Below are 26,455 nucleotides of genomic sequence, written 5' to 3' on the forward strand. Positions count from 1 at the left end.
TTAACTTATAAACATCATCATAAACATAGGCGGTGATTGAAGCTTGGGCGAAGACACAGATGGTTTATATTTTTCGGATAAAAACGGGTAAATTTACACCAACGTAGAAAATTTTCGGATAAAACCGAATAAGTGATCCGGTTTACACTGTTAAAAAACCCTTAACACCCGAAAAACAAAAACCAAATAAAACCGCCTACCCCATACTGCCAATAAGCTACACCCCTAAACACACGACAAGAACACCACATAGCAAAGAAACCCTTGCCATAAAAAGAAGATAATACTTGAGGACAAGAGAAGATGTGGAAATATCTTTTAATTAATGATGCTTTCTTGTCATTTTACACCAGTCATATCTTGATATTATATCACGGTGTATGAGGTGTAAGTGGATTGAACTGAATCGGACGAGACGTTGTTCGAGTTTGGTCTTTTGTTGGACAACAGACGGTTCACGAACATCCAACCAAACGAAAATCCGTGCACGTTCATTAAGGAATTGAGTTTGTCCGTGTTCGTTTTGTATTCGTTCGTTAGTATTGTAAACGGACGCTAATGGACATTAATGGACAATTGAACACTAACGGGCAAACAAACACCAATAGATACTAATGAACGTTAATAGACTGTAGGGGTAACACCCCAGAAATGGCATCCACATCCATGCCAAAGCATCGCTACAGGAAAGACAAGGAAAACATCTACTCGCTAAAGACAAGAAGGAAGATCGTACGCGGAATAACGATCACAGATGAAAAAAGACAACCCTTGGGCATCGCCAACCATTAGGAATAATATTACGATTGTAGATGTTGTATTGTCTCTACAAATAGCCTATATGTTTGTAACAATCCTCAAATTAGTCATATCAATAAACATACACCTTTAACTGTATGTATCACAATCACTCTCATATTACTCTCAAATATCACTCATATCGTCATCTATTAGGGCCAGTCTTAGCCTACAATCAGTTAGGTTAGGATTTGCTTTAACATGGACAAAGAAACATAAACATATCAAAGTACTTAACATAAACATTGATGAATATTAAACCACATGATATCCAAAAAATACTTAACACTGAACCAAACACATAATCATATCAACATAATGTTCTGGTGTTCAAAATCCACAAACTTCTAGTTTTTCACCAGAAGCAAGCTTCAAATTCTTCATTCTTCAAGGAATTTCAACATACACAACACTGCTAAACGGACGTTACTGGACGGATGTTACCGAACGTAATCGGACTGACATTACCGGACGTTCACGGACACTATTGAACGAATGCGAACTTTGTCTGTGTTCGTTTTCTAAACGGACAAACATAAACGAACTTCCCACGAACAAACTGGTGGACGTCCGGTTCGCTTACAACCTTGATGTTGTACATACAAATATAAAGATATGCAAACAAATCAAACAAACGTGAATAAGAGAATGCTTGTGTTCGTTCATTTAACTTTAAACGAACACATAATTTTGCTCATGTTTGTTCATTTAAAATATGAACATGTTCATGGTCGTTTATGTTCGTTTGTTTAAAAAATTTAAACGAACAATTCACGAACATAAATGAACATAAATAAACGAGGATAAATGAATATATACGAACAAAGGTAAAAGAATGCAAACATAAACGAATGTAAATAAACGGACATAAACGAACATTCACAAACATCTACGAACGAACGAAAAATGTGTTCATGTTCATTTGTTTAATTAAATGAACACAAATAATTTGTTCATGTTCGTTCGTTTAATTAAATGAATACAGATTTTTTGTTCATGTTCTTTCGTTTATTAAATCAACAAACATAAACGAACTTTGCGTCGAACGGTTCACTCAACGTTCAATTTGCTTACAGACTTAAATATTCCTTATAAAAATTGCTACCAAGTTCAGGCAATTCAATTGATACGTGCTGCATGATTAGGAAAGACTCAATTTTGTGTAACTAGCGTGCTTATTCTAAACAAAGTTACATACATATGACAGGCGCAACAAATGCGCCCACACACATGATAACCTATGTCTTTACAAAAACTTAAGACGCACTCAGAGGCGGCCGCCCACCTTAAAGATTTTTTTAGTGTTATTTGTATGTGAAAATCTCAATCTCCCCACTAAAATTAGTGTTAAGTTCCGATGTCGTCCAAAAAAATAATTCATGGGTCCGTCACTGGACGCACTACACATAAACTATGCTTTTGTGTTATTTTTTCAACTTCATGATGTGAGTTAAATCTTTTACACCTTTGTAAAAAAATCCCTTAGTTTTTACTTTTTTGTTATTTTGTAATCGAGAATGAATCAATTTTTTATCTATAACACGTTGATATGTTAAAAGTATATGATGCTTTTTCATAACTTTGAGTAACTTACTGGTTTGATATAAATAAAGTTAAATCTACATTTAGTTAATTTATACATTAATCATCTTAAAATAAAATAAATTAATTAGATAAATACAAATACATTACTCTTAAATTAATATAGGACAGATATTTATGCAGTACTGGATATTCATTGATCGACATAGAAAAAAGGATAAAATGGGACCCTATGGGTCATCAAATAATGGAGGGTGCATGTTGTTGACAACTTGCACATGATCAGCTTGGTGATACGGCCTTTGGTTATGGATATGGATAATGGATAAACTCCAAACTTCTTGGGCCCATGTATGACTTGGATAAATTAAATTTATAGTTTTTTATTACTATTATTATTAAACATATGTGTTCAATAACAAAGTATTATTATAAGTTACATAGTAATTGTCCATAAACAAAGTATTATTACACGTTCATAGATTATAGAAAGAAAATAGATATTAAACTTTTGAATGTAATAAGTTGGTATTCAAAATATTAAATTAATAGTGTTTATTGACTCGTTTGATCAGTTTTAATGAAAATTTTGGGCTGAACCATTAACTATAATTTTGAAAATGAGAACCTAAATCTTAATATCTTCATAATTTAAGTAAAATAGATATTGACCAAAGGTGGTTAGGCTGTGTGAAAAGTAAATGTTTGATTCGGTTCAGAAGATTGGTTTCAAATTTCAAACCGGACTTAACCGGTGAACATAATTTTTTGTAAAATCAAATCATGAACCGAACCATTCTGACATCAAACCCGTAGACCTTTTCAGATTTGAATAATTAGAATTTTGGATATGTTTTAGAAGTTTATAACCCCCTTATGTAAATATGCTATCTTACTCAAGGTTAAAGAGGAATTCATTTTATTATCTTACTCTAGGCTAAAAAGGATTTAATTTAATCATTTTATAGACTTAAATTTTATGCTGTAAAACAATAATAGAAATTGAAAGTGCTGCCATGACGAGTTTGAGGCCCAAATCCTTTGACTGTTAGCCCGTGGGTAATTGCGATGGGCCTTATGTGAACAATAGTTACTTCTCTTATGGGCTTTAAAAATACTTTAAACGTATTTTAATTATGTTATACAAATATGGAGTATCACTTTAATGAAATTTAAATATTTATTATTTTGTTAATATGCACATTATGTTTAAAATTGTTTATGGTATTAAATATTTCGTGTTTATTACCGAGTAGTTATTATCACCTAAAAATTTATCAGTAGATATTTTGTTTATGCTATATAACACGGATTTTCTAGGAAAACTTTTTGAGTGATAATCTAACTCTTGCTCAAATTACGAAGGAATATTAGAGTAGTGTATTCATGCCATGTATTGTATTTGACATCATCCATATCAAGGAGACTATATTTGATTAAAGTAAAACATTGAAGGTGGTAAATGTTGTTCCATGTAAGTATGTAACATGGATTGCCCTGGTTTGATCCATGCATCCTTCTATTTTTCTTTTGAGTTTTTATATCAAATTCGCGTCGACTTGTTGTCGTAGTGTCAAATGTTTATGTTTTATTTTAAATATGTTGACTTGACGGAATTTTTTTTGGGTTTAGCTCTGGTAGCATAAAGAACGTAGTCGATGCCAACCTAATCTTCGTTGACCCGCATAAGCAACGCCCGTGTTTTACCGATCGAATAAATGGTGTGTTTGAATATGTTGTATTTTCGCATCATATGTTATACGAGTATCACTACTATCATGAGAGTTTACTAATTTATGTTTTCGATTTAGTGTCGGTATCTGTATGTAGTTAACTGATACTGACCGAATTCGTCACTTTTATCATAAGTTATATGTGTGTTGGTACCGTTTTGGTTATTTAAAAATTTATTTTTTTATTTATAGTCGGTGTTGTAACAAGCTTAACCAATATCGACTGAATTTGTGTCTAGCTGCCATCACATGGCGGGTCTTCTTACCTAGTTTTGTTTAAACAAGATTTGGTAATTCTAAATATATGCCCATTTAAACACCTAATACATGAGATTATGAGAAGGTTGTTTCACATGTTAAAACATTTGTTTTGGGTGCTATGGACGTATAAAAATTTACCCAAATTTATGATGATGGAGTTATCACCTATTTTTTAACCAAATTCTTATAAAACAAACAAATTGGTAGGATATCTATGGAGAAGTACCCGAATTTGTTTTTTTCATTAATTCAAAACAATAAAAGAAATTATATAAAAAATCTAAGATCTTGAAATTACAAGGCCGATCCCACTTTTTCGCTATTTCCCGTTTTCTTCGTTGAAGGGTAACTTACTTACTTGCAACATCGGCCTGATTGAAGGTTCACTTACTTACGTGCACAAACTAGTTTAAAACCCACACAAATCAAAATCGGCTTATGATCGGTTTGGTTCGGATTAAAACCGGTTTCTTGACAAGGTTACGATTAGTTTTTGGCATGTTTATCCGGTTTCCAGTTCAGTTAACCGGTTTGAAACCAATTTCGGTAAAGAGAATTACAAACTGGTTCTAAACTACGGCTTTAATCAAAACCAGTTTTTATGTAATCGGTTTCAATTTGTTCTAATCAGTTTGGTTTTGATTCGGTTTTTTATTCTCACCTAAGTAATTGTTCATCTTTGAAAAAAAAAACTTTCATTTTTATTTTTTATTTTCTTTTAGCAGTCCCACACCCTTTTTCACATGAATATTATATAGTTTTATGATATCTCAACTAAATAATATATATCCAGAAAACTAAGGGTAAAAGAAAATATTAAACAACTACTTCCCGCCATCTTAGCCGTTGGCAAAAAGGGAGCCTTGCATGCCATCCTAACCTTGATCATATCCATCTTCTTTATTTAAATATTCAACCAAACCCATATGTTAATTCCCATATCTGTGTGCACTTATTATTTTATTAATCTTGTACGTGTTTGATTATTGTAGGAGACTATTAGCTAAAGATCAGACTTTCCAACTTTCCAACCAACATCTTCCAACTTGCAAATTACCCTTTGTGTGATTCTGCTCATTTTCCAATTTCTCCTTCTGGAATCCCTTTACATTTCTCTTGAAAATGATGGGGACGATGTCTCTCGGTTCTTCCATCGCCATCCGCCAACAAAAGCTTGCGAGTTTGGCCGGTTGTGACAACAATTACACATGGTTGTCAAAGAGGAACTTCAAGTGTTTGATGAACTGCCATAATGAAGGGAATGTTGGTAGGAATAATAATATTAATGGGGTGTCGTCTATTTTGACGAAGAGATCGGCTCTGGTTAACGTTGATCCTGGAACCGCTCTTTTGGATACCGAAAACTTGGTTTTGACGCCTAACGGGAAGGATTTGGTTTCCTACAATGATGCAACGAATGGTAATTCGGTGATGGGTATGAATGATGATGATGGTATTGGCATTATTAATGTACTTAAAGGAAAGGGGTTCTTTGTTACCGGTGCAACCGGGTTCTTGGGCAAAGGTACTACACATGATCCTCTTTGTTTAATCTATATGCATGGTGTTATAATTTTATGTATGCGATGTTTTATTTCAAATGAATCAAATAGGTAAAACGAGAATGAGTAGAATAGATCAAACATGTAGAAACTCGCGCAAAATATATATTTGATGCCTAGAACATAATATATTGGTTAGTTCAAAACTTTAGATTGTTAGGGTCATAGCATTATATTTGTTAGTAACAAACAAGTTGTATATAAAAATGTTTTGGGTAAACCTGAACTGACCCGTCCGTTTTGACACCTCTAGGCTCTAGCACTAACTTATAGATGAAACCAGGATTTTCTAAGTGTAATATTGCTTTGGTAAACCATAATTAGCCATCTTGACACATTTATTCTATATGTAGCCATATTTGTTTTGCTCATTTTGGTGTCTATATGATTCTAGGAATGATTATTCTTGGATGCAAGAAACATTTTTTTGCTTGTTAACCTTCTTTAACTATTTGAATTTTTCATGAATATCATATCAACTATGTAGTGTTCATAGAGAAGATATTGCGCACGGTGCCTGATGTGGGGAAAATATATATCTTAATCAAGGCAAAGAACGCGGATGCTGCCATGGAAAGATTGAAAATTGAGGTATGCAACTTTCTTTTGTTTGTCTTCTTTATTGTCCTTGAGGGAGTCTGATATGTAGATGTGACATTATAGATCCGTTTACTTCTGAATGGCCGTGTTTTAATATGAAATAAGAAAATGGGTTAAATGGGATACGCGTCACACGAGTTGAAAGTCACCTAATCAGATCTATGCATTATACATCAATGCATTCAACCTCCTAATTAATTGTTTGTATAAAGATTCAGATTATTATTACTGTTCAAATAAAGTTTTTGTAACCATACTTAATTAGAGCTTTAGTTTTAGTATAAAAAGTTTAAAAGATGGGGAAAAATGTTCATCAGTCAACCGACCCGACCCATATTGTTTTGTCCTATACAGTAAATACCGGTTTTTCCCCGTTACCCATGGCCACTTGACACCTCTTGTCCCATGCATCACTTCATATTTACATGATCAGTCTCATTATCCTTAAGTAGTAAAATTTAAATTTAATATAGGATTGCATTACAGATAATCAATATCGAACTTTTCAAGTCTCTCCAACAAACTTATGGGAAGTCATATCAATCTTTCATGTTAAGCAAGCTGGTTCCTGTGATTGGAAATGTTTGTGAAACTAACCTTGGGTTAGATGAGGATACCGCAGATGTGATTGCGAAAGATGTTGACATAATTGTAAATTCTGCAGCTAATACTACTTTTGATGAAAGGTTAATCTCCTTAAAACTTTTAATTAACTAATTAATTAATAAAATAGCAAGGAAAGCTTAATTAAGGATTCACTGCTTTTAAAAAATGCAGATATGATGTAGCTCTTGACACTAACACCGGTGGGCCGAGTCGCCTAATGAGCTTTGCAAAAAGGTGCAAAAAACTTAACCTCTTCCTGCAATTGTCTACAGGTAACATAGTTCACCCTTGAAAAACTTAACCTCTTACTGTGAGTTTCTGCTTAAGATCGGACCTGTATTGAATGCACCCCTTTATATCTAACCAAATCTTTCAATTTTACGAGAACACGTAGAACAAAATAAATCATTCACTTTTCAATCTTAAATGATTTTTAAATATTTGAAAATTGTTAAAAGTGCATTATTGATTCAAACAAGAATAAGAACAAATTTGCTTATTTATAGAACCTATACAAAAAAAAGTGTATGAATAAATAATTTTAATAGTTTTTTTATCCATATACCATGCATTTTTATATGTGGAACGTTTTTAAAACAAGTAACCACTGATAAAAAGCTTTGTTTTTTTTTTGTTTTGTTTTCATATAACTTAATGTTTTGTAATGAACCTTGTATATATATGTACACACACATATTTAACCATGTTCTCTTGGTTGTAGCATATGTTAATGGACAGAGACAAGGAAGAATCATGGAGAAGCCGTTTAATGTAGGGGAGACTATAGCACGCGAAAGCCTCATGTACGGGAATCATACGCAAAAGTTGAATGTAGAAGACGAAATAAAAATGGTTTTGGAATCAAAGAAATTTTTGGGAGAAAACGCATTAGTTCAAAAGCTAAAAGAGCTTGGATTAGAGAGGTATACCGGGTACACGTTAAATATATGTTTTAATTTTTGTTTTGTTACTGTTCACTTAAAATCTCTAACAAAACACCTTGCTTTCCTTCGAATATATGATTTAACTAGGGCGAAGCTGTACGGGTGGCAAGACACGTATGTTTTTACCAAGGCAATGGGAGAAATGATGATTAATAAAATGCGAGGAGATATACCTGTTGTCATAATCCGGCCTAGTGTCATTGAAAGCACTTACAAAGAACCATTTCCAGGATGGATGGAAGGAAACAGGTACAAATGTAAAATTTATAAGTGATTCTTGCTTTAAATAAGATTTAATAACTATACTACTAGCACAATCATCTAACTTTTTTTAATAAAGCCATTTAGGATGTTTTTAGTCATTTGCATACACTTTCGTTGATCGACACATAAAAAAGTCCCATTTTGGGCAAACTAATTACAACTTGATATTCAAGATTTGTGCTTATATGCCCCTTATTATTTGAAGGATGATGGATCCAATTGTACTTTACTACGGAAAGGGGCAACTTAGCGGATTTCTTGTTGATCCAAACGGCGTTCTTGATGTGGTAAATGATATTCTTTATATATATGTTTTCCCGGTTAGAAATTTTTAAATGATCCCATTAACCACTTGCAAAACCTTTGCAGGTTCCAGCTGACATGGTGGTTAATGCCACCATGGCAGCGATGGCCAAACACATAGCAAATATAGAAAACGAAGAGAATTACATTTATCATATAGCTTCATCGGTAGTGAACCCGTTGGTATTTAAGGATTTGGCAAGTTTGCTTTATGAGCATTTCAATTCTTCGCCTTGTTTGGATTTAAAGGGAAGGCCGGTTCATGTGCCCGTCATGCAACTTTATCGGTCCATGGAAGAATTCTCCGCTCATATATGGAAAGACGCGATGAACAGAACCGGGTTGGCTTCTTCAGCCTCTACAAATAATGGGAAGCTAACACTTAAACTTGAAAATATTTGCAAGAAATCAGTGGAGCAAGCAAAGTATTTGGCAAACATATATGAACCATACACATTTTATGGTGGAAGGTAACAAGCGACTTTAAGTTCTTATAATATTATTATGTGTTTGCACTTTCGGTCCCTACATGATCGTCGAATCTTGAAACCGTATTTTGTAGGTTTGATAACAGCAATACTCAAAAGTTATTCGCAACGATGTCTGAAGAAGAAAAGAAGACATTTGGATTCGATGTCGAGAAGATAGATTGGAGAGATTACATCTCAAATGTGCATATTCCGGGGCTAAGGAGGCATGTAATGAAGGGAAGAGGAATGTGCACTTAATGAATGAACCTTATAAATATTATTCAAAACACACTACATTATATAAGGCATGTTTTATATAAAAAATAAAAATCGTATTGTAATAAATATTATTATGTTTTCTCTCTTTTATTGATTTAATATTATGGATATTGTATGTTGTTTGTGACATTGTGTATTAAGATTTAAGATTGTCTGGATGGAGCAAGATGATATAAAACATGTGATAAACTTTGTTGGCCTTAATTGTTTGATCAAGATTGATAAATATGAAGAATCAAAGTTTAGACTTAATTATGCAATTAGTGTAAAGTTTAGTTTGAGACATATATCTATTCATAATGTGTCAGAGAGTTGGTATATTGTAACATAGGAAAGTTAAAATCCATTGAACTGGAGGAATACAACGATTATGTAATATTTAACCGGTTTGTGTATAGGTATTAAGATTCTCGCGATGGAAAATTTGGGGTTGCATTGATGAATCGATGTTTCTAGATGCAGCTGCTCATTACGTTCGTGCCAAATTAGTTTATTATGGTCTAACACGCACTGATAATAATTTTTGACAACGATATCATTATTATTAATAATAAGAGTCTGTTATTGAAGTTTCCATTATTAAGTCATCAATGGCAGGCATATAGTTGAGAGTTTATAAGGTCAAATCTCGCAGTGTAGCCACGAGAGGTTGTTGGATCAAGCCCTATGATTTGTGGCTTCTGATTATGCTGGTGCTCTTGCTGCGGTTTCGGTTATTAAGCTTAATAACTTAAAGATTAAAGGGACGTTTCAAGTTTGTGTGTTTCTGATGTAATTTGGGAGCATTATGCGCGAATGAGGCTATGAATGAAAGAACAGAAATTGGCATTAGGAAATGATCAATGGTATGTTGCTGTTGTTGAGATTTCTATACAGATTTTACAACATTTTATTTTATTAAATGTATACTCTGTTTTGACTTAAATTTATAAAATAATGATCATTGATGTCAATTTTAAACTTCAACTCATCAAGGATCAAATTGATCTCTTTGTCCAAGTTATTGTCTTTTGATACAGGATTAGCAAATTATTGAAGTATATTGACTTTTTTTTCATTAAATAATTCATGTGTAAATGAATTAATCTTACCTTTCTCTGTTTTAACTTTTTAGTGGTTAGAATTGAACTATGTAAATGACTGGACATGTTGGCGTGACGGATTGTTCAACCTGAACATAACCCATATGTTTACTAATGTAAACAAATATCAAACCTTACTTTATACACTTAACATCGTGTAACTCGAACATAAATTATTTAACTCATTTATCTAAACGTGTCAAACCACTTGACAGACAACAAGTAACATTTAAGTTGTAAAGTGTTAATTAGGTTGTAAAAAATGGATTAAACAAGTTAATGGGTCGACACATTTAGTTAATAAATCAATCTAAACACGACCCGTTTAATTAAACATGTAAAACCGAACGCACGTCGTTTATTAAGTAAGCTAAATATGACAATCCAAAACCTAATTATTTTCATCTTGTGCTTCTAATTGTGTCGTAAACTACTACCCTTCACATCATGATTGATTTAAGTCAATCGTGATTGTAGACTTTTTTAAACATCAAACTCTCACACTCATAAACTCTACACTTTTATTTCGAGTATTGAATCTATCGAGTGTGAGAGATCGCTATTCAGATGATTGATAATATTTAACAAGCAAGAGAGATTAAAAAAGTTAAATGTCCAAAAATGAAAGTTGCAAGATAGTTTATGGATTGGTTTTATTAACATGGTGAGCATAAACTAAGTAAGGCCTATGAGACCTAACCCGGATCAAACCCGGTTATTTACGACAAGGTCGATTCTCGGGTTCTAAGAATATCATTAAATAAGTCTGGGTCGTGTCTCACGGATCTGACCATTTAATATTTACATAAACAAGGTAAGATATGCAATACCCGAACCGTCATCAGACCTGATTATTTACAATAGAGTCTGGTCCCGGATATTGAGAATACGGCCCGGGTCGGATCTCGCTCTCTTGTTAATATACTCACCCGGTCTAACTTAACGATCTTCTTCTTCTTGAACGGCATCGAACTTCCGGCGACAATAAACGGAGCGGTGAATCCGGCGGTTAGTTCTACACTCTCTAAATCATATTATTATTTTAATTAATTTGTTACTTTACACCACGAAATTATAACCTTATGATTCGATATGAGCATTAGCTCTTAGTGTTAGGGTTTGATTATTGATACAGTTATAATATTAATATTGTTCGCCAGTAATCGAAATTATTTGATTCTAGTAGTTTTCTAGCATTTATTTATCTGCTTAATTAACAAATAAAGTTTGTTAATATTTTTCTAGTTATTCATGTGCATCCTGTGATATGTTTGTCATACTGTAAGCTTTGAATCTTCATATTATCAGCATCAAAATACAACAGCCTTCAAATAAATTGGCATAAAAGGTTGTAGTGTTCGCTAGTCGGGCGGTGGGGTGGGAGCTAGCAATTAACTCGGATTAACCGGATCGGTTTTATACACACACATTTTATATGTAATTTTCAGTTTTTTATATACACATACACATTTTGGCCGGAAATTGGATGGAATCAAACCACTGATTTTGGCCTGATTTGACCATTAACAGATTGATTAGCCGACTAGCCCAAAATTAATGAGTGGGGTGGGGAGTAGCTATTAATCGGCGCCTAGTCAGGATTTTACAACCATGGGCACACCAAATCATATTATTAATGGTGGCAGTCTTCAACAGGACAAATTTGCTGAGAATTCTTACGGTGCTTCAAGCTGCACTTGGTTAATATTGAACAAAACACCATTGACGATATACAAGGAAACTCACTAAACTTTCATTAAGGAAATCTGGCTTCTTTTTTTTTCTGAATTTCTTTTTTCTAGGGTACAGTTGGCCACTATTTCTTGTCTACTAGACTGCTAAACTTGATAAAGAGAGAGAAGTGACTGATCACTTGGTTGCAAATGTATGTGTGTGATTGTTATGTATTATGTGTGAACTAACATAGTGTACTCAGTGGTCCATGTGTATTTTGGTAGTGTATTAATTTCGACATAATAGAACATATTGTTGCCATCAATATAATTCTACTTTGCAAATTTACTTATATGCTCCTTTGAAGATGTCTTAATGTCAAATTTCAAATCGAAAATGCTAGTAGGTTGAATGTGATTTGTTAAAGTATTATAGTATTTAATAATTTTAATCAGCATGCGGCATTAAGTTTCACTTGAGGTGTATGGTAATAAGCTAATTACTACCAAGTACCAAATAAGATCAAGATAGGCAAAATGGTTAACCATTTATTGTGAAATTCTGATTTGTTCTGTTTGTAGTTTCATCTATCTGAAGTAGAGCATGTTATTTTGAAGTTCTTTTATTTCTGATTGGTGTTTAGAATCCTGAAATAGGAACACTTATATATCACAAAGAAGAGATGGGGGATTCGGATCCTAGAAGCTCGTTGAGATGCAGGCACTGTGCAGGTCCTCTCACCAAGGAAGTGGTAACTTTTTTAAGTAACTTAAGCTTTTTTTTATGTTTAAAATATTTTCAAAATATGGCTCGGTGGTTTATTGGTTTTTGTATATATATATATTTTCATCTGTCTATGTGTACATTACTATATGTGTTCTGATTGATGGCAGGAAACGAGTGCTTGGACAGTTGGACCTCTTATTAGAGATAGTTTTTCTATGGTAACTGTTTTATTTGCATATAATTTAATAGGAATATGCCAGATGTAAAATGTTCTTATTTTTATCTTTAACCCAGATTGGTTCTGCTGTTGGTGGTGTGTCAAGTGCGTTCTATGGCTTTAATTTAGGTATGCACAGTTGTATTAATCAGTGCCTACTTATGATCATTAATTCACTTATTTGACAGATTAAACATTATTTTCATCATTTCCTTGTTGTAGTGATGCCGGTTGTTCAAAGGCGTGTGAAAGGACCCATGTGGTTACATTTTCTTATTGGTGTAAGTTTCTTAACACCACACTTCTGTTTATATCGCCCACTTATTCATAATATGGCTGGGTGGGTTGGCCCAAGATACTTTTTGTTCAAGTATTTTATAAATAATTAGACGGGTGCCCGCGCGATGCAGCGGGGTGCGTGCACAAACATAATCGAACGCGTAACCGCTTGTGCTGCTATGCTCGTTACGTGGCACAATACACGCGTTGATCAGTTGTAGTACGTGTAAACAATGTCATCCGCGTAATTAATGCCTGAATGCACGTACTCAGTGCCGAAAATCAAGAAGCAAAATTGAAATATACAACTATTTCAATTAAATTATTTCTTAAACCAACCTATTTTAAGCTGAATCCCGTTTCGACATGACATCATTCTAACCCGAACTTGTTATGACTTGACCACTTTCAACCTGAAACATGTACCAACTTGAACGTAATTAACTTTTTATTGTATCGACACGTTCTGACCCTAATCCGGTTCGACACATGACCCGAGCTCACATGACTCGATCTATTGTTGGTCATTACAGATATCACGTAATATGTTAACATTATAAAATAAAAAAGTACAACAATATCATACTCAAATTAAAGAGCATAAAATACTTGTTTTTATGGTATATTTTTTTATAAAAAATATTAACCTGTGAAAAAATTACGACTGTTAAAAAATCGTGGGGGTAGTTGGTTTTGAAGAAGGGGTAAATTTGTAACAATATAATAAGTTTACAAAAATTGGTTAAAAAGGACTATTATTGTAAGTTTCTTTTGAAACTAAATTGGTTAACGTATTTTATGTTTGCAAAGACTATATTACCCTTATTTAATGTTGTACTATATGCTTTATGAGTTGTAAAACTCTTAAAATGATGCTCTTAATTTTGCACATCACTCACTCTTTATATATAGTAGAGATAGAGATTTGTGTTAAATGTTTGCAAAAACATATTATTACATAATAATCTATTTTTTAATAGTTGTGTTACAAGATTGTGTTCATTAGAAATACACTTTGGGAATTTTTCTGTTTGCCTTTTAGCCAAAAAAGGTTATTTAAGCCTTTACAGTGCCCATTTGACCCGTTAGAGATAAAACATGACTCACATTAACCCGATTTGTAACCTAACGGGTCTAAATTTGTGGGGATTGGTGATCAAGCTAACTTCGTAGCTAGTTCATGATCAGTCTTCCATGTTTAAAGTAACCCTTAAAAGCCATTTGCTCATCCATGGATATTCATGCCATTCAAGCAAATGGCATTATCATTGATTTTTAACTTGGTTAGTGCATGCCGATCTTTATATATGCATATAATAGTTTTATAGTTTTGTTCCTGTATCTCTTTCATTTTCTGTTCCGAAACCTTTCGACCTTGTTGTTTGCGATCATCTTATGTTAATTAATTTCTTCTGAATGCTGAAAATTGTGATGCAGGCCCCACCTGTGATAGTTTTCTCATCAGCCTGTGCAGGATTGGCAGGTTTGTTTCTTACGGTGATAGATTTGTGGTAGTTTTTAACTAATTTCATTCAATTCACATACTCTATAATAAAATGCAATCCCAAACACCCCCCTTGGGGCTTTTCTTGACCATATGCAATCCATTTAGATTTCGACTTTTTTTTTCTGTTTTCCTGCGTGTTATTGTATTTGTCTCGGTTATCAAATGAAATTTTGTAGGTGGTGCGATTCCAGCGCTTGCTCAACTTGCGTCGTCATCTTATCACGCAGCAGTCTCGTCCCCATCTTTATCGGTACCGCCACCTAAGGACGAAGACATCAGCAAATCCCGATCTTCATCTACTCTATAGTTATATGGAATTGGTTTCTATGGATACAAATATAATGCCATGTGTGGCTGCAAGTGCTACATGTACATATTTTGGATTTTTGGGACTTAAATTATAAAAGATAACACATATATAGTAGGTGGATACTGTTTCTAATGATTTAATGTTTGACAAGGAACACAAAGATTTGGCCTGTTGGATGTGAAATGAAATCTTATTCTAGCTCAATTTGCTTTGATTATTGGATGTCATAATGTGAGGTTTTGTATTTACTACTTAATTTCTTGATTTTATACTTACTCTTCATTTATAAATAAAATATTTCTCTAAGATGAACACTACTCTATTTTATATAAATCTTGTAATATATCTTTCAGTATAGTAACACATCTAGAAAAATACAAGGAGCTTAAAAATCTTTTGGATGTTTAGCATTGTATAATTGGACTAGCTATTGCCACAATTTAATAGAAAACTAAATTCTTTTTTTTTCACGTATACGACCCAAACTAGAGATGCACAAAAAAACAGTTCTGGACCCGACCCTACCCAAAAAAACCCGGAAAGCCCGGTCAAATACCTGATTATACCCGAAACTGGTTTTGACTTTTGTTGACCATACCTGAAATCGGTTTTTACCCGGTTTTAGTTCCTAAATATACCCGATTTGTTCTAACCCAAACCAACCTAATCTAAATTTTCATTCACTTTCACAACCCAACCCAACTTTTTATTAAATAAATATGCGTCAGTTTTTATAAATTTATATAAGGATGTTCACTTTTTTTTAATAAAACTGTGCTTTTATATGAAAAAAAAAAGTTAAATGTTTTAACTTTTAAGAAAAAACCAACTTATATAAAAAAGTTTGATTGCAACCTTAGGTTGGTTGAACAACCAAGGATGCAACCGGTTGAGGTAAAAAGACTAATTTTTTATTTTTATGTAATTCTCAAGTGTTGACTGTGAGCAACCAGTCACCATAATGAATAGTCTAAGGTGATATGTATCAGGCTTGCTTATAGATTGTTGGAACCAACCAAATGGAATGAACTGGAACAAGTAGGCCGGTTTTGATATTTAAACAATTTAACTTGTTTGGTTTGAATTGATTTCTGAATATGTTTGTTGCGTTTTGTTATGCATATTTAGGGGGTGTTTGGGATTGTCTATTATTTACCAGCTTATAATTTATAAACATTTTAAGAAGTAATAAGGTGTTTGTGATTGCTTTATATTTGAGAGAAAAAATTCCATAAGTTACATTTTTGTAACTTATTAACTTAATGAAAAATTATAAGAAAGTAAAATAAGGAATCCCAAACACCCCCTTAGTGTAACCATGACCATCTTAATCATTTATTTATTTTTTAATAAAAATAATATTTAAATGATATAAAATCAGTCCAAACCATTAAGCCACAAAGTCAGTCAGACCGAGCCAGTCCTTTCGGTTTAGTTTCGATTAGCGGCATGACTCGTATTTTCGTCAAAATGGTCCAATTATTATATATAACAAATAAGAAGTTTGGTGCCGCAAGTGCCCTATTGGGCCACTTGGCGGCATTGAACTGGTCCGTAAATTTTGTTTTTATTTTTTGTTTTTTTTAGCTCAGTCACCATAACGAACGTAACGGAAACCAACTATTTTTTTAGTTCCGGTATCATAACAAACATGACGGAAACCGACCGAATTCCTATAGATTCACCGTCTCAACACCCAAGATCAACAACTGTCGGGTTTTACCAACATTTGAGTTTTACAGACCGACGCGACTACATTGGTCCACCTCAATTTTTATAATTTTTTTTGTTTCATATTTGGTATGAATTCAAGTACAATAACGCACGCCACCGAAACCGATTGAATTCGTGTCGGCTTATCAGCTTACCATAGTTTTACTGACTTGCCCGGCACAACGCGCCGGATAAAAAAGTTGCGCCGGATAAAAAACTAGTTAGATCATAAACAAGGCTAGAAGAGTAGAAGGAATCTTAAGTTCTAAAGGAAAACCCACATGTGTAAATGAGTCGACCCAGCTCAACCACACCTAGTTTAGATTACCAGAGCTCGAACTTAAACTCAGACCGTGTTTAACTCTTTTATTAATTATTAAAAGATAAAAGAAATATACATGGTTCAAGTTAGTTTGAGCTCTACTTAATCTAAATGAACCACCAACGAGCTTTAACTCAACTGGTATTGGAGGAGAAATAAAAATTTGTGCCGGAGCCCGCAATGTTTCAAGCTCAAATCCGACTTCCAACCCAAATTCGATCCCAACTAGGTTTTACCGCAATGATTCTAAACGACAAATTTCCCTCAAATGTATATGGGTAGAATCACCTTTTGTTATTGGGTTACCTCGTGTAGGCATTAGCTAGCCTTAATTCATTGGTAGTTGAAAAAAATAAATAAAATTTAACGAACCAGGTAACCCGTATACCCGAATGTAATACGGTATCCATCCAAGATAATAAGCTAGGCTCTATAAATAGAGACCAAAACCCTAACGCTAGAGTTTAACACTACTTGATCTTATCTGAGCGGTACCGGAGTGGGGCAACGGCGGCGGTGGTTTTTGGCGACGGCGGGTACAGCCACCCATCCACCACATCTTGTGATGGTTGCTGGAGGCCCCGTTATAACCTTCCTTCCACGTTCGCCTCCGTAAGCTCCTCCGGTCACCGCTACCGGAGCCATATATTCGATTTTAATCGGGCGATGATGGCCTCGCGGGCTTACCAATTAATATAATATTAATATTTTTTTGTAAATTGATTAGGTGGAATTGATTTATGTTGTTTTTCTTGTGTTATGATTATTTTATGTTGAGTTATGATTTTATTAGCCTAATTTGAAATCCAGTTTTTATTACAATATTGATAATTAAAATCTGTATAGGAAGTTTATTTCATCAGTTGTTTTGTATCAGGTGACAGTCAAGGTGCAGGGATACGGCTGTTCAAAAAGCTCGTGGCTCGAAGCTTGCTTGGAAACAGGCTGAAAAAGGCTCGCCCGATAAGATCAAGTTACAAATTACAATACCCTGTCACACACAACCACAAGTTAACTAAGAAATACATCAACCAACCCTAGTTGGCATTCTAACATTCTTTAAATTCTTAAGACTTTAGTTTAGTCATTCAATCAGGACTGTTCAAAAAGAGCCCACCTAATTAAATCTTGATCACTATATTACAGTAGAAGTTGCAAGTTACAACAATAAAAACCTGTTGGAAATCTTGAGTTAGGATATTGAGTCAGATAAATTAAAACTGCCTTCCCATGTAGGTTTGACCAAAACACCAGTTAGGAGGTGCAACGTTATTAGAAACAACGGTTCTACCATCGCTTGTTGTAACCTTAAACGATAGAGATTGACCATTTAGGTAGGTGTTACTTTGCCAGTTTTGACCCCAATTACGTGACATTGATTGCCATGTCATGCTTTTAGAGCCCTTGACTGAGACAGAAATAACATTACCGGCACCACCTACGTTGGTCACGAGCACAAGGTTAAAGTATGAGTGGCCGTCGATTGTAAATCTTATTCCACCAATCTTTCTGCATGCGACTCTGCAAATATCAACCAAGGAAAACAAACTTAGTACACGTGTCTATGTTAGTTATAAAAACATGATATTCTTAGCGTTTAGTTTATACTGGTTTGGTAAAGTAACGGGTGGGTTTACGTGGTTTATAATTTGTAATTAGTTTGGGGTCTAGCATTGATTTTGGTTAAAAGTTCAATTAGATTTTTAATTAATTTCATCTTACCCTTTTAGCAAATTACGTAAATATTCTCGTTTAACATTTGTAACATATTTCGTATAATTACATAAAGTGTCCTTAAGCTAGACCCAAATATGTTACAAAAACATGACTATGTAATTAGTTAAAAGGGCGAAACTGTGATTTTTTAATACTCAACAGAATTTTCAACATAAATTAGTGTTAGACCTTAAACATGTTACAAATTGAAAATTGGACTATAAACCTGTTATTTTTGTCAAGCCACATGGACCGTTTATGTAATTAACCTGTAATAAATAACATGATTTACAAGGTTTTGGGCATTAAAAAGTAACATTTTTTTTTACTTTAATCGTTTGACTCCTTAGAAATAAAACATGACTGAAATGACTTGTTTCAATTAAATTGTGTTAAAACTTAAAACTACTTAACATTCATGTTACCTTCTGTATTTCACAGGTATAATTCCAGCTTTTTCTTGAGCAATATGCTTAAAGATTGGTTGCGCAAGATCAAAATGTTTCAACGGAGGATTACACCACCCGCCCGCATTATTTGGGAGCGCGTTATTTGGCGGGCAGAAGTTTGTAGCTGTCACAATTATGGATCCTGGGAGACACCATTTGGCATCATTAAAGCACGAGTTCAAAACAAGCTCCACATGTAAGTCCATTGTTGAATAGAGCAGTACTCAATGCAGCTGTGTTTGTACCATAGCCTTGACTATAAAGATTACCATATCCACATGCTCCTCCTGTGCAAAATAGGCCAGTTAAGATCATATCATTATTATCAGTTAGAAGTTGGAACACATAGAGTGGGCTTGGGTCTAGTTTTTAATTAATAATAATGCATTGAATATAATTAAGCAATTTTTATTATTAGAATAGCAAGTTTAAAGTATATTTAAAAGCATCAGGGGTGTTAATGTTAATTTCTGACACAACTTGAAACATGACACGGAAATAGTAAGATTTTTAAATCTAATGTTTAGTTGTTTAACACGTTTGATTAAACACGTTTAATTTATAGCCAGTATGTTTAACATGTCACTACTTGATTGCAATATGTCAACCACTCTTTCAGATAAATGTTCTACGGAGTCATCTTTGGGTTACATGATTTTAAGTGTGACATCTAGACTCTAGGTTAGGGTTAATGTTTTTCTTAAGCCAGCCGATTTGAAATTCAATAATTAACTTAATCGACTTATAATTTACAAGTAAACGAGTCAAAATTATGAAATTTTTCGCATGAAGTAGCTTACCCATAATACCGGAAGCGTCTTGACCTCCATAGAATGTGGCATGGGCATTCAACCATGAACCACCACCACCACCTTTGGCATTAGCACCAATTGTTATAGAGCCAGTGGTTATGGCCACTAGTAAGCAAAGATCAAGAAACCTCATTTTTGTTCTTGCAAAACTGAAGAATGAATTGTGTTGGATATTTTAATGTAGAAAAGTCAATATTTGTGAAGTTAAACTATGATGTAGAGAAGTGAGTATGAAGATGTGTAAATGGGATGAATGAGACTATTTATAAATGAGATAAAGGGTTACATGTGCTGATGTTGTTGGTTTCTATTCTTTAATCTATGCTTTTTGGGTTCTCTTTTTTGTGCACTACTTTTTTCTACTGTAAAAGTCTCTATTTCTGTCCTCACATCATCATATCAGTTATAATTAGTTTAAAATTGATTTATGAGTTTGTGGGCCTTGACGTAGGACAAATCAAGTTTTTTGTCCTTGAAAATGTGCAACTTGGAGTTTGCATACTCGAATGCACCAAAAGATGTAGGGTTTTTTTAAGCTCATAAACGTCATACGAAATAGACAGCCTGGGTAAAGGGATATTAAGGTGTATAAGATTGCTCGCGGCAAATAACATCATCATAATTTGGATGTACTGATTGCTCGTGTCAAATCGGGGCAATTGATGTTTTGGAAACCTCTACTCAGTTAACAAAAAACAAATATGTTAATCCGTTAATGCTAGAATGTCATCTTCCATATAGATGCCATGCTTTTTCATTTTATAGTTATAATTCATAAATCTCTAAAATACATGCTAGAATGGGACAGGTGAAGCCAATGAGCTTGTTTTTAAAACACTTTACAAAACAATTTAATAAAGTTTAAACCTTTACACTTCTGATATTTTGATTATTTTGTCTACATTTTACCCTCCTCAGACCCTACCATAACATTGTTATTGGTGGGATATACTGAGTACGACGATGATGATGATATTTTGATTATTTTCTCATATGTACACATAAAGCTTAAACTTTTACACTTCCGATCGACCTATGACTCGTTAGGGGTTTCATTGTGTGAGGCTTGAACATGCTGATAATATGGTGGAGATAAACACCAGATGCCGTTAGACCAAGAGACCATCGGCTCTTATTATTATACAACTCTAAATATTTTAACGTATGACATGTACATGGCGAAGAGAGGATTAAACAATATCCGTGACCACTTATGATCACATATAGAGGTTGGGTGATATATTTGGTAAATTTTAACTATCTTTATTTTAGTAATTTGGAGTTTCAACAATATAAGATTGTTAGAAACTATAAATCCCAATCCTCAAGATTTTAGATTCTCAAAAACTAAAATTAAATAAAATAAACATTGTAGAAAATGATAATTGATTGGAAAACTGTGATTAAATTATACCAACCTTTTCCAAGTAAAACATGCAACCAACCAAGTGATCAACTTCCTTTCACTTATTCAAATTCTCCACTTCATATCATGCATGGAATCAAATTCTTTTGACCCTAAAAATGTTAACGTATAGGCTGTCACCATTTCCTTTGTTTTCAACACGATTATAGTTCATCACACACCCACACAAGCACACACGCGCACACGCACAAGCACAAGGATTTTGCAACGTCACAATGATTATTTAAACATAGTTAAGGAGGTGTTTGGGATTCCTTATTTTAGCTCATTATAGCTTATAACTTAGGGGCTATAAGTTATAGGGTGTTTGAAAAAGTTCGTTTTGTAAGTGTATAAGGTATAAGTTAAAACTTTGTAACTTATAACTTATGCCTTAAAAAGTTATAAGGAGGTAAAATAACGAATCCTATAAACCCCCTTAACTTCGTTTTTATGTTGTTAATATTTTGACCCGAAACTTTTTGGATAAAGAAAGTAAATGTAAATATTATTGTTAAAAGTGAAAAGCATGGGGGACAATTATGATGCGATTCGTAGGGGTTTGAGGCCACTTTACAGCATATGAAGTGTAAGCATACTTAAAATTAAATTAAAAGAAAATACTTTACAGCCTTAAACTCAACCGACCACTTTTATTTCATGCCTTTTTTTTTTTGAATGTTCAAGCTTTCCTTCTACTATTTACATTATACCCTGGACCTCTCACCCAAAGGCTAAAGCCTTTACCATCCCACCAAAGTGGTGATGGCTCATGCCTTTGCTTTGCTTAAGGATATAAAAATCCTTATCATATCATCACTACACTTTTGGGTTTAGCTTTTCTTGAAGATATTATCTTTGAGATACATGTTTTTTTATGATGGCTGAGATCGTTACTTAAATCTAGTTTTAGGTTATAATATAAAAACGTTTTACCATGAAAACAGTAAGCATTAATTTCTTGTTATTATTTGGTTTGTTATTATAAATGTATGTTGCTATATATTTTTTTAATTGCTGATTTCCGATTATGAGACGTTATAGGACCAACTGTAGTGGACGTTTTAGAGAGTAGAAAAATGCCCATAGCGTCCGGGGCACAACGGAGGGGGGGGGGGGGGGTGTTTAGAGGCTTTTGAAGGGAAAATATGGCTAGAGCGTTTTGTGAAAGGCGCCTAGGTGTTGTTGACTTTGGTAAACCAAAGTTCCAACCAATGATCAAGATTTCATCACTACACATGGTTTAAGTATTTGTTGATTTGTATTTTATTGTTATTATTATGTGTTTTCTTTTGTTATTGTTTCGTTGATGATTCTAATTCTTTTGTTGTTGTTATTATTATTATTATTATTTTTTGTTGTTACAAAACATCCTTGATGTCTTTTTTAGTTTGGAAACCACTCTCTAATTACCAAAATGTTACCTCTTATTTTCAGCCCTTGATTATTGTAGATTAGTATCATTTCTTACGTTCTTTTCTTAGATTATTTTATCATTTCTTACGTTCTTTTCTTAGATTATTTCGTACATGAACCCTCCACTTTTAATTTATATTATATGAAAGTTTAGGGTACACAAAATGTTTATAAAAGAATTATCTGATATATATAAATGAGAAATTTGGTGTTGCTAAGTCGTGAATGGGCCACTTTGCTACTCTTTACTTGTCCATAGCATTTTGTTTTTTTTTTTTCGTTTCTAGGGATGACAATGGGTCGGGTCGGGTCTGGGATGGGTCTAGGTATTCCCAGACCCGAACCCGATTATAAAACCCGTCCCAAACCCGTCGGGTTTTTATCGGGTAATTACCCATCAGGTATAGGGTAAACCCGCGGGTTTCGGGCATACCCGTCGGGCACACCCAAATTAAACCCATCGGGTTTTGACAATATATATATATATGTGTGTGTGTATATATAATAGAATAATATTAAACTTTTCAAATGTTATGATGACCAATTATCGGAACTAATAAAAGCAAACACACACACACATACACACACACACACACATATATATATATATATATATTAATTTGTAATATTATTATAGGGTGGGGTTAAAATAAGAAGTGGAGTTTGTCTAAGAAGTGTAAGAAGTAATCTGGTGCGTTAAATATGTTGATTTGATGGTGGATATGAAAAGTGTGTTTATTGTGCGGTGTGTTTTATTAGATCTAATGGTGAAAACTCACTTTCTACACTTCTTAGGAAGAATCTACTTCTTATTTTAACCTTGCTATATTATTATATACTAAACATATATATAACAAATATATAAAAAAAATTATGTTGGGTATATCGGGTAAATGGGTCAATGTTATCGGGTAATCGGGTCGGGTAACCGGGTATTTAATAAATCCCAAACCCGTCCCAGACCCGCGAAAAATTTCGAAACTAATCCCAAACCCGTCCCAAACCCTAATGGGACGAGTAATACCCGCCCCAATTATGTCGGGTTTCGGGTATTCCCATCGGGTCCGGGTTTAACTGCCATCCCTATTCGTTTCGGTACCGTAACGAACATAACGGAAGCTGACCGAATGGAAATGTTGTTCTTTTTGTTTGTCTTAATTCCGATATTGTAACGAACGTGACAAAAACTTATCGAAATCGCATAGACTTACTGCCTCAACGTCCAGGACCGACAACGCTTGGGTTTAACAATGCCTGAGTTTACCCACCAACACCACCTGTTGGTCCAGTCAAATTTTATATTTTCTCATTTCTTTAACTCAGGTACCGTAACGAACGTAGTCGAACCTGATCAAATCCGTGTCAAGTTACCACCTCAATGCCCGGGCCCGACAATGCTCGGGTTTTACCATCGTTCGGATTTTGCTGACCAAACAAACGTCGTTTTAAATAATTTATTCTTTTTATGCTAATTTAAGGAATATATTTTTTGGGTTTAACGCTAGTGTTTTACCAATGATGTCTATATCATAGCGAACATTAACGATACTAAGCGGGTCATGGGTCTCACCAAACTCAGATAGCTCTTAAACTGGTTTATAATATCTCATTTATTTGTGAAACTATTTCATTATCAAACCTTGTGTATATTATTAACTTACTTACGATAAATAAAATTAAAACAAAAAATATATATAAATATCAGAAACGAATGACGTAAAACAACCGCGTAATATGGGAGATAAATGCTAGTTTTTAAAAAATTCAGTCCCGATTCTAATGAATTTACGAATCATAACACGCCTTACGGTGGATCCAAGTAAAGATTAGCGGTAACGCCCTCACTTCCCTCACTAAACAACATCAATAGGCTTAGAAAGTTATTAGCAAGCGTGTTACCTTTTGTAGCATGAAATTGAAAAGCCATCACTAAGAGGCTGTTTGGGATTCCTTGTTTTTGCTCCTTATAGCTTATAACTTATAGGTTATAAGTTATAAGGTGTTTGAGAAAGTTAGGTTTTGTGATTGTATAAGATATAAGTTATAACATTGTAACTTATACCTTATTCTTTAAATAAGGTATAAAGAAGTAAAATAAGGAATCCCAAACACCCCCTAAGATGAGTTCTATTATTGTTATTTACCTTATTAGCCTAAAAATGAAAAGCCCTCACTAAAAAGTGCAAAGGTCTTGCTACAAAAATGAATAGTCTTGTGGCCCACTTCGGATTTAATGCCAAAATGTTTGTTTTCTTAAGGAATATTGGATTTTAATATACCAAATTTTTTCTCATTGTTAGATAGCACTCCAAACTTTTGATTTGTCACCCACCATTTCCAACTTTCATCATATTTTCCTGTACCACTCTCCGTATAAATAAACACTAACCTCGTTAATGTTTTAAACTAAAAATGTCATTCAAATTAGTTGAGGGGGTAAAACAGAAATTTTATTTTAAACACACAACCTCCATTTCCGGTGACCTCGTATTTTCGGCGACCACGCTTTTTCCGGCAAATTTGAGTTTTCCGGCTATCTCGTCTTTCAGAACACAATATTCATCATTTCACCGAGCTTCACATATGAATTTGAGTTTTCCGGCGAGTTGCAGGTTTCCGGCGAACATCATATCCATCATTTCACCGCCCACCACCCCAAAACCGCAACCCCCGCCCCCGCCACCACCAGTGTCTCACCCAGCCACCTTCCGGGATCGCCTGCGTGCCGGAAAATCGAGTTGCGGGTTTCCGGCGAGCATCATCTTCATCATATCTCCACCGGTGCACAATCTTTATGATCTCCATCACCTTTTTACATCTATGAACCATCTCCATTTTCTGAAAGACGAGAAGCCGGAAAACTCAAATTCGCCAGAAAAAACAAGGTTGCCAGAAAACGAGGTAACCGGAAATGGAGGTTGTGTGTTAAAAATAAAATTTTTGTTTTACCCCCTCAACTAATTCGAATGACATTTTTAGTTCAAAACATTAACGAGGCTAGTGTTCATTTAGACGGGGAGTGGCACAGGAAAATATGGTGAAAGTTGAAAGTTGTGGGTGACAAATCAAAAGTTGGAAGTGTTATCTACCAATGAAAGAAAGTTAGGAGTATTAAAAACCAATATCCCTTTTTTCTTAACATTGTTATTTTTGGTTTAGCAAATTTTATTATACAATGCCTTATGTGTGATTGTTTAGTTGCAATGTCGATGACACGATGATATGATTTTTTTTCTCTCCGTAATCCCACCCGTTGTGCACTTGTGCCTCATGCCCTCGCTAAACAAATTTGCCGGATCATGTCACCTTAGATTATTGATTTTATTTTCATCTCTTTTAACATTTGGTAAAAGTGATCTTCTTAAGAGACAAAAAGCTCAAGATATTAAAAGCTCAATTACGTTTTTATTTATTTGTTTGAAACACTTGAGATACAAAAATAAAATTCGACAAATATGGACACTG

General features: G+C 34.0%; 2 protein-coding genes and 1 pseudogene across 4 annotated transcripts; 2 read left to right on the forward strand and 1 right to left on the reverse strand.

The window, feature by feature from the left end:
- Positions 1-5,096: 5,096 nt before the first annotated feature.
- On the forward strand, positions 5,097-10,070 carry LOC143564608 (fatty acyl-CoA reductase 2, chloroplastic-like). The gene is made up of 8 exons (XM_077051833.1): positions 5,097-5,859; positions 6,384-6,487; positions 6,983-7,182; positions 7,274-7,374; positions 7,824-8,295; positions 8,516-8,597; positions 8,680-9,083; positions 9,176-10,070. The coding sequence occupies exons 1-8, from the start codon at positions 5,457-5,459 to the stop codon at positions 9,339-9,341; spliced, it is 1,932 nt and encodes a 643-aa protein (XP_076907948.1). The 5' UTR covers positions 5,097-5,456; the 3' UTR covers positions 9,342-10,070.
- Positions 10,071-11,354: 1,284 nt separating this feature from the next.
- Positions 11,355-15,361, forward strand: LOC143564609 (uncharacterized). 2 transcript variants are annotated; one of them, XM_077051834.1, is made up of 7 exons: positions 11,355-11,452; positions 12,762-12,869; positions 13,012-13,062; positions 13,139-13,190; positions 13,284-13,342; positions 14,778-14,823; positions 15,024-15,361. In XM_077051834.1, exons 2-7 carry the CDS (start codon positions 12,801-12,803, stop codon positions 15,152-15,154), a joined length of 408 nt encoding a protein of 135 aa, XP_076907949.1. In that variant the 5' UTR covers positions 11,355-11,452; positions 12,762-12,800; the 3' UTR covers positions 15,155-15,361. The 2 variants fall into 2 exon arrangements, with proteins under 2 accessions (XP_076907949.1, XP_076907950.1); XM_077051835.1 differs by having other exon boundaries at positions 11,397-11,452; positions 12,775-12,869.
- A 2,832-nt stretch (positions 15,362-18,193) lies between these two features.
- LOC143564610 (expansin-A10-like) lies at positions 18,194-20,566 on the reverse strand (annotated as a pseudogene). The gene is made up of 3 exons (XR_013140905.1): positions 20,158-20,566; positions 19,334-19,644; positions 18,194-18,713 (listed from the first exon to the last, which is right to left on the reverse strand). The product of XR_013140905.1 is annotated as an expansin-A10-like (transcript).
- Positions 20,567-26,455: the final 5,889 nt, after the last annotated feature.

The sequence above is a fragment of the Bidens hawaiensis genome, unplaced genomic scaffold (assembly GCF_021521415.1).
Source record: "Bidens hawaiensis isolate Kalapana, Puna unplaced genomic scaffold, B.hawaiensis_p1.1 tig00022097_1, whole genome shotgun sequence".
NCBI classification, from domain to species: domain Eukaryota; kingdom Viridiplantae; phylum Streptophyta; class Magnoliopsida; order Asterales; family Asteraceae; genus Bidens; species Bidens hawaiensis.